General features: G+C 39.4%; 1 protein-coding gene across 3 annotated transcripts in view; it reads right to left on the reverse strand.

Moving 5' to 3' along the window:
- The window catches only part of HYDIN (HYDIN axonemal central pair apparatus protein), a 516,844-nt gene that overhangs the window by 25,796 nt on the left and 474,379 nt on the right, over nucleotides 1-16,669 (reverse strand). For all 3 annotated transcript variants that reach the window (XM_071209089.1, XM_058279757.2, XM_071209090.1), the window contains 4 exons: nucleotides 16,004-16,223; nucleotides 2,502-2,714; nucleotides 1,474-1,637; nucleotides 475-625 (listed from right to left, as the gene is read on the reverse strand). In XM_071209089.1, the coding sequence (XP_071065190.1) occupies nucleotides 475-625; nucleotides 1,474-1,637; nucleotides 2,502-2,714; nucleotides 16,004-16,223 (748 nt within the window). The remainder of the gene's footprint in view (nucleotides 1-474; nucleotides 626-1,473; nucleotides 1,638-2,501; nucleotides 2,715-16,003; nucleotides 16,224-16,669) is intronic.

A 16,669-nucleotide genomic window follows, 5' to 3' on the forward strand; every position in this document is an offset into this window, starting at 1 on the left:
TTGCCATTTCTTTGTCCTCTTGTATGAAGGTCTGAGGATATTACTCAGTTCCATCTTCTAACTGACTCTTCCTCAGTATCCATTACACTATTCAGCCTTACTGTATGGTTTTCTATTCCACATATTTTTATTTCATTTCTATACTCACTAATTGATTCCTCTTTTACAATAGGCATCTATTGTTACCATTGTGGTTTAGTGTTTCCTGGTCCAGGGTTATTGAAAGCCTAAGGATTCTGCAACCTTGAAACCTGTCATGGACTTACATGATGGGTGGCAGCCCTGCAAGCTGGTCTCATACTAAAGAGGCTGGGAGTCCTACATGCCCTTGCTGGGGGCATAGGGTCAGGTCAATCTAACTGGTCAGCCCAACATGAAATCACTCAGCACAGACTGGTGGTGGTGACAATAGGATCATCAACCGCATGGTAAAACCTCCAGCATAACAGGGCAATGCCTTTGACAGGTGGGTACCTTTGCAGCATACAGTCCCTCCTTGTAGGAATAGAAGTTCAGCTTGTAGTCTTTCTTGGAGCCAGACAGTACATCAATATAATCAAGGCCCTTTATACTGATGCTTAGGTCTGGCTTCTCTGGTTTCGTTATTTCCACAATAGCCCGGAATCTGGGGGAACACAGGATCACATGAAGAGAGGATAGAGAAAATGAGACCATTTGTTCAAAGCACAGAAGAAAGGTGCTAACTCTACTTTTGATTTTATGGAAAGCACAGGGGTCCAGGGTTCTAACCTTCACTCTGTCATTAACAGTAATAGAAACTACCATTTTTTGACCACTAATTATATGCTAGGTACTGTAATGAGTGCTTTATATGTATTACAAGTATTTGGCATGATTGTAGGCATTATCTGTCACTAACTTCTCCATTTTACTGATAGGAATTAGCGGCCAAGAGAAGTGAGATAACATGCTTGGGGAACATGACTAGTAACTGCCAGAACTAGGGTCAAACTCAGGTCTGGGCCTTCATTTACCATGGTAAGCAGGTTATGCCTCTTCTTGCAGCCTTTGGCCTCTCCTCTGTAAAAGGAGGGGACCAGGCTGGTTGGCCTTGAGGTCCCCTAGTCATTGTGGTTGACTCTTTTCCCACAGCAAGTATAAGACACAAGGGTGCCCTTCTACGGCCAGTGACTTAGTTGCTAAGTCAGAATACTCAATAATAAAAATGATGGTTGTTATTGTGATAATAACAACTAACGTTTATTGAGCACTGATTTTATGCCAGGCATTGACTCTAGATTTACAGGTAATCAGCCAGTGCATAGATGATGTTGAATGGCGCAATCTCTTTGGAGATTTAGAGTTCAGGCAAAGCCTGGACACATCAGAGAATTGTCTCTGATTCCTCGAGCTCCCAATTTCCTCTAGAGGCTCTGGCAAGGAGAAGGGTTTGGCTAGACAGTATAGTTCTTCCCTCCATCCCTCACTCCGACCCTCTACCCACTCACTCACCTTTGTGGCTTGTTCAGCCAGTTGGTGATTGGCAGGAGCTCAGTGTAGGGTGTCTTACATGGCACTTCACGGTAGATATTGGCCACAGCCTTGGGGAGCTCAGAAGTTCCATGTAATGCATACAGCCAGCCAGTTCCATCTGGAAGGGGGAAGAAGAGGGTCCCCTAAGGAGAAGAAGACAGGTGATCAGAATGGCATAGAGGATCCTTTATTAGGTACCTATCAGGCATGGTGGTGACGCAGGATCAATGGAGGCTTTGCAAGTTAGCAGAAGACCTTTGGAAAGCAACTTGACAATATATTTCAACAGTCATAAAAAATGTATTTGAATCAGAGATTCTATCCCAGGGAACTTATTGAAGAAAAATTCATCCAAAGGAAAAAGCTACATTATATATATATTATGGGAACATTTATAATATTCCTATGAAAATTTGGAGTTGACCCAAAATTTCAAGAACAGGGAGATGTTAAATAAATTATGGCACCCTCACTCAATGAAATATTAAGCACTTATTGAAAGTGATTATTGCAAAGACTACATAGTTAAATAGAAAAATACTCATGATATAATGTTAAAGAAGAATAGAAAAACAGTGCAAAAATTGGGTATTCTCTTATGATGAAAATTATGGCTGTGTCTGAGTAAGGATTGGGAGTGAAGATATAAGAAACTAGGAAACCTCACTTTTTTTTAGGGTGTAAGATTGCGGTTTAATTTCCTTTTTTGGTCTTTATTACAGTCTCCATAATTCTATTTGTGCAATTAAGCTAAATATTCATTGCTTGGTGCTTAGCCCTAGACTGTTTCAGAACAGATCCCCTGGCTCCAAGAGAATCCTCTGTACATGAAAACATATAGACAGAAATGGAAGCTTTGGACTTAATTACCTGCATGACTCTTCATTGTTCTGACATGATCTGTATGGTTCCCCCTTTTTCTAACATTATCTGAATCCAAGACTCTATCTCCTAACGTCTTTCACACAGCTATTTCTCAGACACCATGACAGGGACCCATGGCCTACCTGGTGCTTGCGATTCTCCACGTTCATTGTGCGGGGCCTGTAGGTGATCTCGTAGGGCTTGTTCTGCTGATGGGCCTCCAGCGTGATGAACTCGGGCCCTTCCCAGTGCTCACCCTCAAAGATGGGATGCAGATTCCAAGTCTGGTTGGTGCGGTTGGAAAGCAAGATGGTCTGTGTGTGCTTGGAGCGCACCTGGCAGGTAAAATTCACCACCTGGAAGAAAGAGGTCACCTCATTTTCTATGACACCTCCACGTGGTCAGGGGCTAAGAGTTGAGGGCCAGAGGTATAGGGGATGTGCTGGGGAGGGCTGATTTTAACAGTACTTCCTATTGTGAGTTTTGACTTATAATTTTCTTTTGTTCCCCCATTAACTCAATGTTTAATTACTTTCTATGTGCCAGGCACTACTCTTGGTGGTAGAGATAGAGAAGCGAACAAAATTTTTAAATTCTCCTGCCTTTGAAGAACTTAATGGTGAGAGACAGATAAGAAACAAACAAATAAATAGAATATAGTGTATATAGGTTAAGAATACATGCCATGGAGAAAATAAAAGCCAGGCAGTCATATAGGGAATGCCAGATTTAGGAGTGGGTTGGCAATTTTCAATAGGGTCATGATGGAAGGCCTCACAGAGAAGATGCATTTGATTAAAGACCAAGAAGGATGAAGTCATGAGATAGCTGGGGAAGAGCATTCCAAGCAAAGGAGAAGTAATTGTAAAGGTCAAATTTCGACAAATGGTAAGGACCCAATGTGGCAAATGTGAAATGGGTGAGAGAGAGAGAAAGTAAAAGGGGACAAGAGCATGTAGGGTCTTATGGGTTGTGGTAGGCTATTTTCTTTTCCTTCTGTTGAAATAGGAGCACTTAGGAAAATTTTGAGTAGAGAAGTGACATGATTTGATCCATGTTTTAATAGAATCGACAGGATGCTGTGTTGAGGGAAGTAGACAGAGGAAGAAAGAACAGTTAAGCAATAGACCAGGTGAGAAATTATAGTGGCTTAGACCAGCACTGGTAGCAGTGGAGATAGTGGAAAGTAGGTATATTCCAGTTATATTTTGAAGAGGCAATAGGATTTACTGATGTATTGAGTCCTGGGTGTGAGAGAAGAATCCAAGGATGATTCCAAAGTTGTTAGCCTAAGCAAATAGAAGGGTAGAATTGCCATTTACTGAGGTAGGTCTGGCTTTAGGAGAAGCAGGTCTGCGGGAGAGAGCACAAGCTCAGTTTTGTGTATGTTAAGTTTGAGATGCTTTTTAGACACCAAGTGGAGATGTCAAGCAGTACAAATCTGGAATTCAAGAGAAATGTCCAGGCAGGAGAAAGAGATTAGGGATCTGTCAGGATAGCAATGTTTTTAAGGTCAAGAAGCTGATTAAATCAAGAAGTAACTATATTTAGAAAATAAGAAGGAATCTAAAGATTAACTCCTGGCTGGCACACACAAATGTTAAAAAGAATCAGAAGAGGAGATGAGAAGAAGCAGTGTTTGAAGTAGGAGGAAAATCAAGAGAGGGTAGTATCTTGGAAGTGAAGTGAAGGAAGTGTTTCAAGGAGGAGGGAATGATTCATTGTGCCAAATGAGATTGACAGTCAACAAGTAAAGATAGAGTGAGAAGTGACCAGTGGATTTAGCAATGTGGACAGCATGACAGCATGGTGTTAGTGTAAAGATAGTCAAATAGATCAAGGAACAAGAATAGAGATCACAAATGGTCCCATACACATATGCTCAGTTTTTTTTTAAAGAAGGTACTGGGGATTGAATTCAGAACACTATACATGGGAAGCAATTGCTCAACCAGTGAGCTACATTTGCTCCCCAATAAGAGCTGGTTTTTTCATTTGCTTGTTTATTTTTAGGAGGTGCTGGGAATTGAACCTGGAACCTTGTACATGGGGAGCAGGTGCTCAACCACTTGAGCTACATCTGCTCTTCAGTTGATTTTTGACAGAGATACAAAGGCAAATCAGTGGAGAAAGGATAACCTTACAATAAATGGTGCTGGAAAATTTGGATACCCATGTGCAAACAAACCGAAAAACCCATCTTGAGTTAAAGAAATTCAACTCAAAGTAGATTAAAGGACTATGTGTAAAACTTCTATCCAGACTATATAAAGAACTCTTAAAACTCAACAATAAGAAAGTAAGTAACCCAAGTAAAAATAGACAAAAGATTTGAACAAAGATGTATGAATGGCAAATAAGTACATGAAAAAATGTTCAACATTGTTAGTCACTATGCAAGACAAGGAATGAGAACTGTGTAGGTTTGCGTAACCACCACCACAATCAAGATAAAGAACTGTTCCATAATTATAAGGCTCCTGTTTATTATATCCACACCCACTCCCCTTTCCTCCTTCCATCCCTAATACCTGGCAGTCACTAATATGTTGCACTTTTGAGTATTTATCCAAGAAAAATGAAAACTTATGTTCACACAAAAATCTGTATACAAATGTTCATGGTAGCTTTATTTATGATAGCCAACAAATGGAAACAACCCAGATATTCTTAAGCAGGTGAATGGTATGGAATTCTACTCAGCTATTAAAAGGAATGAACTATTGATGCATGCAACAGCTTAGATGGATCTCAAGGGAATTGTGATGAGTAAAAAAAAAGCCAACCTCAAAAGGTTACATGCTATATGGTAAATGTTAAATATAACATTCTTGAAATAACAAAAGTAGAGAGATCAGGTGTCAATTTTACCATAAACAATGTTGCCAGTCAACAGAGCTGATGGCCCATTGTCATGTTTCTAGGAACAAGGCTAACAGAAGGTTTACTGAGGTCTATTTTTTTTCCCCACAGAGAAGGAGAAAGGTGTTAACTCTTTACTAACAGACCTTACAACAAGGAATTAGATCTAGCTAGGGTGGTTAAGCACTGGGAAATAATGTTTGAGTTAAGACCTGAAGAGAGGCTTCAGGAAGAGGGCATTGGAGTAGGTAGGCAGGGCTCAGCTCTCTCACAAAAACAATGGAGAAAGGGCCAAAAGCTATCAGAGGGCCTGCTTTGGGGTTCGGCACACCAGGACAGTGCTGTGCAACCTCCAGGAGGGTGAGGGACAGAGAGATGAAGAACCCAAAACAACAACCATGAGTCACTAAACCCCTGTAGGGGCTGGGAAGGGCACCCATTCCCCACCCCCAAGGTGTGCAGTCTGGGTAAATCCCATGGCCCATTGTAGTTGACTGAGAGGGTAATGGACACCTTCCTCCCTGGGAAAAGGGAGGATGTGGTGGAAGTAGCAGAGTGGTTTCTCCTCAGTGAATTTGGCCAGCAGAGCTAGTTATGAATCTGGGCTCTGGAAAGTCCAGAAACATGGGCAAGCGAAGGTTGAAAGAAACACCTCCATGGGAAGGTTTGCCAATGAGCACTATCTGCTGGGCAACCAGAAAACTGCAAGGAAAAAAGTGCTTTTAGGTCTCTTTTAGCCTGATACTCCTGGGAGAAAATCTGTACTCCATTAATAAGTCCCTGGCCCTATTTTGGTAACTTAAGCTGGGCAGAATAAATTGAACCAAAAATCGAAGAGGTACTATGGGAAAAAAAACATGCAAGAGAGAGAAATTGACCACCAGAATAAATTCACTAATATATTCAGATGCCTAGACATCAGCAAAAAAATTACAAGCCATACTAGAAAGCAGGGAGAGATGGTCCAGCCAATGGAACAAACCAAATATCCTGATGAGATACAGGATTTAAGACAACTATATCAATGATAATCACACATATTCCCTAAATCTATTCAAAGAAGTGAAGGAAAATATGACTAAACAGATAATGGATATTAAGAAGACATTGGGTGAGCATAAAGAACAATTTGAAAGTCTGCAAAGAAAAGTAACAGAGCTTATGGGAATGAAAGACATAATGGATGAGATTAAAAATACATAAGAGAGAAGATAGTGGCAGAGTAAGGAGCTCCTAGAGTCAGCTCCTGCTACAGGGCAGTTAGTAAACACCCAGAGCTATCTGGATCTAGCTGAAGCACCTATTTAGGGGCTCCAGGAGACCAGAAGAACATCCTGCAACATCCTTGAATGAATGGAAGTAGGAAACTGCCCATCTGCAGAGAAGATTTGTAAGTAGAGTGCTCCATGCCCCAGAGGCCAGTGTCCATTCTCCACTGGAGGAACAAACTACCTTGGGAGCTGTTCTGCAGCTAGAATTGAAAGCTTCACTTTGCAAAAACAGGGGAGGAAGAGATGATTGGGCACAAACTTCAGCTACTGATCTTGGTTGGTAAAGTATAATCCTAAGAACAACTAAAGTTTGAACCTGTCCAAGTCAGAAAGATGCTGGTAGCTGCCATCTTAACTTCATGCCTGGCATGAGGGGAAATGGGGCAGACTGAAAATCATAGAGCTGGTAGGGGACTGGCTTCTTTCCATCCAGATCAGATTGCAGCTCTAGCCTAAGCCCCAGCCCCACCTCTGGCAGGGAGGAAGATGGGGGGACCTGCGCCAGCCTCTCTGGGAAATTACCAGCCAAGCCATTGAGGTTGGTGATTATACTACTTTGGCAGTGCAAGCTGCCCCAGGAGCTATTCTGTGGCTGGAATTGGAAGTTCCATTTCCCAAAAACGGGAGAAGGAGATGGTTGGCCACCGATTCTGGCTACTGATTAGTAGACTTGGCTGGCTAACATATAACCCTAGGAAGAGCGAGGGTGTGAATTCTGTCCAAGTCAGAAAGAGGTCGGTAACCCCATTTTTCCTCTGCCCCCAGTGTGAGGGGAAGCAGGGCTGACTGAAAATCACAGTGACAGTAGGAACTGGTTTCTTTCACTCAGGTTGGCCTTCGGCCCTAGGCTAGGCTTCAGCTCCACCTCTGGCAGGGAGGAGGCTGGAGGGCCCCGCACCACACCAGCTTATCCAGGTACTTTTGGTTGGCACAGACTGAATTATTGGAAGTTTACTGGGGCAACTGCGGTCATCTTGGACCTGCACTGCGTAGATTGCTGCCCACACCTGTAACTCCATCCCCACCCCAGGCAGGGGAGAAAGGGGTGTGAAGCTTCAAGTATCTCTGGGCAACTACAGTCCAGGCCTGTACAACTTGGATTACTCTACACAGCTGTGACTCTGTCCCTACTCCTGGCAAAGGAGAAAGTTGGGAGAAGCTTCATAGGTCCCTGGGGCAAGGAGGGCAGCTTGAGCCTCCACAGCTTACAGCAATTATATCCTTTGCTCCTACTTCACAACTAGCAAGGGAGAAAGGGCAGGAAGCCCTAAACTAAAGAGAAAAACTGGACCCAGAACAAATACTTATTGGCCAGATGCCAAGACACCAGCAAAAAATTACAATCCACACCAAGAAACAGGAAGTTATGGCCCAGTTAAAGGAACAAGATAAGCCTCTAGATGACATAAAGGAGTTGAGACAACTCATCATAGATATTCAAACAAATCTCCTTAATAAATTCAATGAGATGGCTAAAGAGATTAAGGATATTAAGAAGACATTGGATGAGCACAAAGAAGAATTTGAAAGCATACATAGAAAAATAGCAGATCTTATGGGAATGAAAGGCACAATAAATGAAATTAAAAAAACATTGGAATCATATAAAAGCAGATTTGAGGAGGCAGAAGAAAGGATGGGTGAGCTTGAAGAAAAGTCCTCTGAAAGTGAATATACAAAACAACGGATGAAGAAAAGAATGGAAAAAATTGAACAACATCTCAGGGAACTAAACGACAGCCAGAGGCATGCAAATATATATCATGGGTGTCCCAGAAGGAGAAGAGAAGGGAAAAGGGGCAGAAGGAATATCTGAAGAAGTAGTGGTAGAAAATTTCTCAACCCTATTGAAGGACATAGATATCCATGTCCAAGAAGCACAATGTACTCCCATCCAAAAAAATCTGAATAGATCAACTCTGAGACACCTACTAATCAGAATGTCAAATGCCAAAGACAAAGAGTGAATTTGAGAACAGCAAGAGAAAAGCAATGCATAACATCTAAGGGATATCTAATAAGATTAAGTGCTGATTTCTCACCAGAAACCATGGAGGCAAGAAGACAGTGGCATGATATATTTAAGATACTATAAGAGAAAAACTTCCAGCCAAGAATCTTATCTCTGACAAGAGTGTCTTTCAAAAAAGAGAGCAAGATTAGAATATTCACAGGTAAATAGATACTGAGAGAATTTCTCACCAAGAGACCAGATTTTCAGGAAATACTAAAGGGTGTGCTAGAGCCTGAAAAGAAAAGACAGGAGAGAGAGAGGCCTGGAAGAGAGTCTAGAAATAAAGACTATATCAATAAAAGTAACTAAAAGTGTCAAAAGAGTGGTGAAAATAAAATATGACAGATAAAACTCAAATAGTCAGGAATAAACTTAACCAATGATGTAAAGCACTTGTATTCAGAACACTGCAACTCAATGTAAAAGAAATAAAAAAAAGGCCTAAATAACTGGAACAACATTCCATGCTCATGGAAATCATTAAGATATCAATTCTGTTCAAATTGATATACAGATTCAATGCAATCCCGATAAAAATTCCACCAGCATTTTTTAAAAAATTGAAAACATGATGATCAAATTTATTTGGAAGGGTAAGTGGTCCTGAATATCCAGAAACATCTTAAAAAGTAAAAGCAAACCCTCATCTCTAGACTTTTAAATCATATTACCTAACTACAGTGGTAAAAACATGGTACTGGCATAAAGACAGACACATAGACCACTGGAACCAAACTGATGGTTCAGAAACAGACCCTCATATCTATGGTCAAGTGATTTTTGTTTTTAAAGATTTATTTTATTATTTACTTCTCTCCCTCCCCCCCCCCACTGTCTGCTCTCTGTGTCCATTCACTGTGTGTTCCTCTATGTCTGCTTGCATTCTCGGCCGCACCAGGAATCTGTGTGTCTTTTTTGTTGTGTCATCTTGATGCATCATTTCTGTGTGTGTGTGGCACCATTCCTGGGTGGGCTGAACTTTTTTTTGTGCAGGGCAGCTCTATGTGGGGTGCACTCCTTGTGCATGGGGCTCCCTTATGTGGGGGACACCCCTGCATGGCACAGCACTCCTTGTGCATGGCAGCACTGTGCATGGGCCAGCTCACCACATAGGCCAGAAGGCCCTGGGTTGAACCCATGTGGTTAGCAGATGCTCTATCAGTTGAACCACATCTGCTTCCCAGTCAAGTGATTTTTGACAAGCCTGTCAAATCCACACAGCTCAGGCAGAACAGTTCATTCAACTAAGGGTGTTAAAAGAACTGAATATCCATAGTCAAAAGAAGGAAAGAGGATCGCTATCTCACACCTTATCTAAAAATTAACTGAAAATGGATCAAAAATCTAAAAATCAAAGCAAGAACCATAAAACTTCTAGAAGAAATTGTCGGAAAATATCTTCAAGATCTGGTGGTAAGTGGTGGATTCTTAAAGGAGGTAAGAGGCTGAGATGGACTTCTGATATTTAATGTATATAGAAGTTTTAATTAGCTTTACTGTAAAACTGTGGAAATGTATAGCATGGATTATAATAAATAGTGAGTAACAGCTAGTTTATAAATGGGGATGTAGCTGAAAATGGTAGTCTAGGGATGTAAATGCCAATTGACAGAATGCTGGAGAATAATGTAGGAACTTAATATCACAGTAAACCAAGAGGTGGATGAAAATTGTGGCTGATGGTACAGATGCAAGAGTGTCCTTCGTTAGCTACAGCAAATGTACATCACTACTGCAGGGTAGTGGCAATGTGGAAAAGCATGGGAAAAATACAACTGGCATGACTAATGGACTGTGGTTAGCAGTAATAATATGATATTCTTGCATCTATGCCAAAGATGTACTGTGTTGATAATGGGACAGTATGGAAAATGTAAGCCAAATGCATACTATGGACATGGTAACAGCCAGATGATATTATCTTATCTGTAGCAAACGTTTCACCACAGTGTGGTGTGTTGATGGAGGGGTGTTGTTTGGGAATTCTGCACATGTGCATGATTGCTTTATAAGTTTACAACTTCTGCCATAAAAATATATTTAAAAATTAATAATAGGGTAGGTTGGGGGGAAAATACACCAAATGTAAGATAAGAACTATAATTATTAGTAAGATTTTGACAATATTCTTTCATAATTTGTAACAAATGTCTGACAACAATGCAAGGTGTTGGTGGAGGGTTGATGTATGGGACCCCTGTATGATGATATGCATGTTTACTTTATAGGTTCAAAACTTTTACTATATACTTACTGTTTATGTATGTTCAAATATAAAGGATATAAAGATAATAATAATAGGGTGGGTTGGGGGAAAATACTTTGGTTAGTAGTAATATTTTGACAATGCTCTTTAATCATTAGTTAAAAATGTTTAACAACAATGCAAGGTATTTGTGGTATGGTGAGGTGAGGTATGAGAGTCCCATATGATGTTATATATGTTTGTTTTGTAAGCTCACAACTATTACTATACACTTAATGTTTATGAATATTTATGTATGAGTGATATACTTCAATAAATGAAAAAATACATTAGAGAGGGAGCAGATGTAGCTCAGTGGTTGAGTACCTACTTCCCATATATGTGGTCCTGGGTTCAAACCCTGGTACCTCCTAAAAAAGTACATTGGAGGCACATAATAGCAGATTTGAATGGAGTGAAGACAGAATTAGTGATATTGAGGATAGAACATCTGAACTTGAAAAGACAAGAGAACAGAAACAGGAGAGAATGGAAAAAGTGGAACAGGGCCTCAGGGAATTGAATGACAATGTGAAATGCACAGAAATATGCATTACACTCCAAAGCACTTTTCAAGTGCTCATGGATCCTTCTCCAAGAAAACACTTTCTCTGATAATGATGGAATGAAGTTGAAAATCAATAATGTTTGGAAAAAGGAAAAATTCATAAATATGTGGAGACTAAACAATACACACTTAAATAATCAGTAGGTCAAAGAAGAAATTGCAAGATAATTCAGTAAATATTTTGAGACCAATGAAAATGTGAACATAACATACCAAAATCTATTGGATGCAGCAAAGGCAGTGTTGAGATGAAAATTTATAGCCCTCAATGCTTACATCAAAAAAGAAGAAAAAGCTATAAATTGAAGACTTAACTGCATACCTGGAGGAACTAGAAAAAGAATAGCAACTAACCTCAAGCCAAGTCATAGGAAAAAAATAATAAAGATCAGAGCAGAAATAAATGAAATTGAGAACAAAAAAACCCAATAGAATAAACAAAACCAAAAGTTGGTTCTTTGAAAATGACAAAATCGACAAACACTTAGCTTGACTGGCAAAGAAAAAAAGAGAGAGGAGGCAAATAAATAACATCAGAAACAAGAGGGGGGACATCACCACTGACCCCAAAGAAATAAGAGATATTATAAGAGAACACTATGAACAATGGTACACCAAAAAATTAGACAATATAGATGAGATGGACAAATTTCTAGAAACACATGAACAACCTACAACAACCCTAGAAGAAACAGAAAACCTCAACAAACCAATCATAAATATAGAGATTGAAACAGACTTTAATGTCTCAAAGACGAAAAGCCCAGGACCAGTTGGCTTCACAGTGAATTCTACCAGTCATTCAAAGATGCTTTAATACCAATCTTGCTCAAGCTCTTCCAAAATATTAACAGGAAAGAACACTACCAAACCATTCCATGAAGCCAACATCACCCTAATACCAAAACCAGATAAAGATACTATGATAAAAGAAAATTACAGATCATCTATAATGAATATAGATGCAAAAATCCTCAACAAAATACTTGCAAAGAGATTTTCAATACGAGAAAAATCAATTAGTGTACTAAATCACATTAATACACTGAAGAAGATAAAACACATGATCCTCTTGATTGATGCATAAGAGGCATTTGACAAAATACAGCAACCTTTCTTTATAAAAACACTACAAAAAATAGGAATAGAAGGAAGCTTTCTCAATATGGTAAAGTGCCTGTATGAAAAACCTACAGCTTGCATTGTACTCAATGGTGAAAGACTGAAAACTTTTCTACTGAGATCAGGAACAAGACAAGGATGCACACTGTCACCATTGTTATTCAATATTGTGCTAGAAGTTCTAGCTAGAGCAAATAGGCAAGAAAAAGAAATAAAAGTCACCAAAATAGGAAGGGAAAAACTTTGGCTATTCACTGATACGATCCTATATCTAGAAAATCCTGAAAAATCCACAACAAATTACTAGAACTAGTAGATGGATTCAGCGAAATGGTGGGATACAAGATTAATACACAAAAAGCAGTAGCATTTCTATACACTACTGATGAGCAATCTGATGAGGAAATCAGAAAAAGTTCCATTTATAATAGCAACTGAAATAATCAAATATTTAGGAATAAACTTAACCTAGGACATAAAGGACCTATATCCAGAAAATGACAAAACATTGCTAAAAGATACAGAAGAAGGCTTAAATAAATGGAAGGACATTCGGTGCTCATGGTTTGGAAGACTAAATATCGCTAAGATGTCAGTTCTACCCAAACTAATTTACAGATTCAGTGCAATTCCAATAAAAATGTCAACAGCCTTTTTTGCAGAAATTGAAAAGCCAATTATCAAATTTATTTGGAGAGGTAAGGGACCCCAAATAGCCAAAAATATCTTAAAAAAGAATGAAGTTGGAGGACTCTCACTTCTTGACTTTAAAGCATATTACTTAGCTACAGTGGTAAAAACAGCATGGTACTGGCATAAAGACAGACAGATTGACCAATGGAATTGAACTGAGAACTCATAAATAGACCCTCACATCTATGGTCAAGTGATTTTTGACAATACTATCACCTCATCCTGCTGGGCAGAACAATCTATGCAACAAATGGTGCTGAGAGAACTGAATAGCCATATCCTAAAGAAAAAAAGAGACCCCTATCTCACACCTTATACAAAAATAACTCAAAATGAATCAAGGCTCAACATATAAAAGTTACAACCATAAAATTCCTAGAAGAAAATGTAGGAAAACGTCTTCAAGATCTTGTGGTAGGTGGTATTTTCTTTTAATAGATTTTTAATTTATTTTTAAAAGATACTTAGATTACATAAAATGTTACATTTAAAAATATAAGGGATTCCCATATGTCCCACTCCTCACACCTCCCACTTTCCCCACATTAACAACTTCTTTCATTAGTGTGGTACATTCGCTGCAGTTGATGAATACATTTTGGAGCATTGCCACTAAGTATGGATTATAGTTTACATTGTAGTTTATATTCTCTCTCACTCAATTCTGTAGGTTATGGCAGGATATATAATGGCCTGTATTTGTCATTGCAGTATCATTCAGGACAGTTTCAAGACCTGAAAATGCCCTCATATTACACCTTCTTTTTCCCTCTCCTGAACTTCAGCAGGTAGGTGGTATTTTCTTAAACCTTACACCCAAAGCATGAGCAACCAAAGGAAAAAATAGATAAATGGAACCTTCTCAAAGTGAAACACTTTCGTTCCTCAAAAGACTTCGTCAAGAAAATAGTAATAAAAAGGCAGCCTAGTCAATGGGAAAAAAATATTTGGAAGCCACACATCATATAAGGGTTTGATATCCATGTTATATGAAGAGTTCATACAACTCAATGACAAAAAGACAAGCAACCCAATTGAAAAATGGGCGAAAGACTTGAATAAACATTTCTCCAGAGGAAATACAAATTGCCAAATACCACATGAAAAAATGCTTGACATCACACAGCCATTAAGGAAACGCTGATCAAAACTACAATTCAATACCATTTCACACCTTATAGAATGGACGTCATTAAAAAAAAGAGAAAACTACAAGTCTGGAAAGGATGAGGAGAAAGAGGAACACTCCTTCACTGCTGGTGGGAATGTTGAATGGTGCAGCCTCTGTGGAAGTCAGTTTGGCAGTACCTCAAGAAGCTGAATGTAGAACTGCCATAGGAGCCAGCAATCCTGTTATTAGGAATATATTCAGAAGAACTGAAAGCAAGAATGCAAACCGACATTTGCACACCTATGTTCATAACAGCATTACTCACAAGTGCTAAAATATGGAATTAACACAAGTATCCATCAACCAATGAATGTATAAACAAAATGTGGTATATACACAAGTGAAATACTTTTCAGCTGTAAGAAGAAATGAAATTGGGATGCATATGACAACAGGGATGAATCTAGAGAATATTATGTTGAGTGAAGTAAGCCAGACACAAAAGGACAATATTGTACGGCCTCAAATATGAACTAAATACAATGAGTAAATGCACAGAGGTAAACTCTAGCGTATAGGTTACTAGGAAATAGAAGGTGGGTTGAGAATGGTAGATGATGCCTCATGTATGTAACATTATTAATGAGGTTAATTGTAAAAGTGTGGAAATGAATAGAGTAACACATTATAATGAATACAACGAACACTGCAGATTTATGAATGTGATTGTGGTTGAAAGGGTTAATTTGTGGAAGTAAATTTCAGTTGAAAGGAAACTAGATAGTAATCTAGAGAATGTATAACGTAGTAATTTTGATGGTGGATGTGGTTAATAGTATAAATATAAGAATGCTCTTTGACAAAATGTAATTTTCCTGTATATCACCTAGTGATTACAACTAATGTAACTTATTGATAATAGTTAACAGTAATACTATAATATTTTGCAGCAATGGTAAGATATTTTTTCAATACTAAGGCACAATAGGGGGATATAAGGGGGCATGGGATTTTTTCCTTTTAGAGTAATAAAAATGTTCTAAAATTGACTGAGTTATATCAGCACAACTCTGTGAAGAAAATGAGAGCCACCGAGTGTCCACTGTGGATGGATTGTACGAAGCGTGGGACGGTATAACACGGAATCCAGTGGTGGATGATGTACTGTGGTTAACAGGACAAATATGAGAACGCTTTCTCCTGAACAATAACAAATATGTAATACTAATATAAGGTGTTAACAATTGGGTGAGTTGGGGGAAATATGTCAAACATGTGGGCTCGAGTTAGCAGTAATATTTTGATGATGCTCTTTCATAGTTTGTAACAAATGTTTCACAATGATGCAAGGTGTTGGTGGTGGGGAGCTATATGGGAGCCTTGTATGATCATATGCATGTTTGTTTGGTAAATTTACAAATTTTTCTATACATTTATTGTTTATGCATGTTCATATATGAATGATATACTTCAATAAAATTTTATTTTTAAAAAAGACCCGAAGAGTAAACAGGAATAACAAAATGAAGATAAACAGGAATAACAAAATGAAGAGGGGAGAGAACATTCCAGCAGTGGGAATAGCCTGTACAAAGACCCTGAGGTGGGAGGGAGCAGGACTGAATGTTTGCTCCAGGCACCGAGGACTATTTGAACAGAGCCACCTGTTTCCAGGGGGCCCTGCTGAGTTCTGGGAATGAGATGGCCTGCTGGGCTCACTCTGCTCAGCCGCTGGCCCGCCCTGGGCAGACTTACTAACCTCTTTTATTGCAGGTGGCCCGACGCAGACTCCAGACAGGGTGAGGGTCAGAGGATTGCCTCCCTGGATGAAGCAGGGTATGTTTTTATAGAGACTCTCTTTTCCCACTTCAGTGGGATGATAGGTCACTTCGAAAGAAACCTCCATGCCTGAAGTGATATAGCCGTCTTCTGGGCTGATGGAGAAATGAGGTTCGAATTTCTTGACATCCCATTTAAACCTTTTCCAAGACAAAAGAGGATAAGACAGTTTACTAATATGTGGAGGGTGTCCTCAATCCCCCTGAGAACAGGAGACTTTGCCTGGGCTTTCTGCATGTCCTCTAGGACCTAGGAGAAGTATCTGCAGGTATGTGGCCACCACAACATGGCTGAGCAGTGAGGGGCAGTCACTGCCCAGCAAGAGGGAAGAACCTGGAAAGGAAAGTTGCCCGAGATGCACCTGAACTCCAATCCTGTCTCTTTCCCTTCCTTGGTAATTCACCTAATCTCTTAGAGCCTCACTTTCACCTGTGAAATGGGGACAGTACCTTGGATGGCTCTGTGATAATTAAATGGGATGGTGTATGTAAATGATTCAGCATTGTACCTGGATGTTGTAAGTTGTTGCTAAATATAGGATCTTGTAACAGTTACTTGACTTTTTTGTCTCTCAGTTTCCTCCTAT

The sequence above is a fragment of the Dasypus novemcinctus genome, chromosome 18 (assembly GCF_030445035.2).
Source record: "Dasypus novemcinctus isolate mDasNov1 chromosome 18, mDasNov1.1.hap2, whole genome shotgun sequence".
NCBI lineage: Eukaryota > Metazoa > Chordata > Mammalia > Cingulata > Dasypodidae > Dasypus > Dasypus novemcinctus.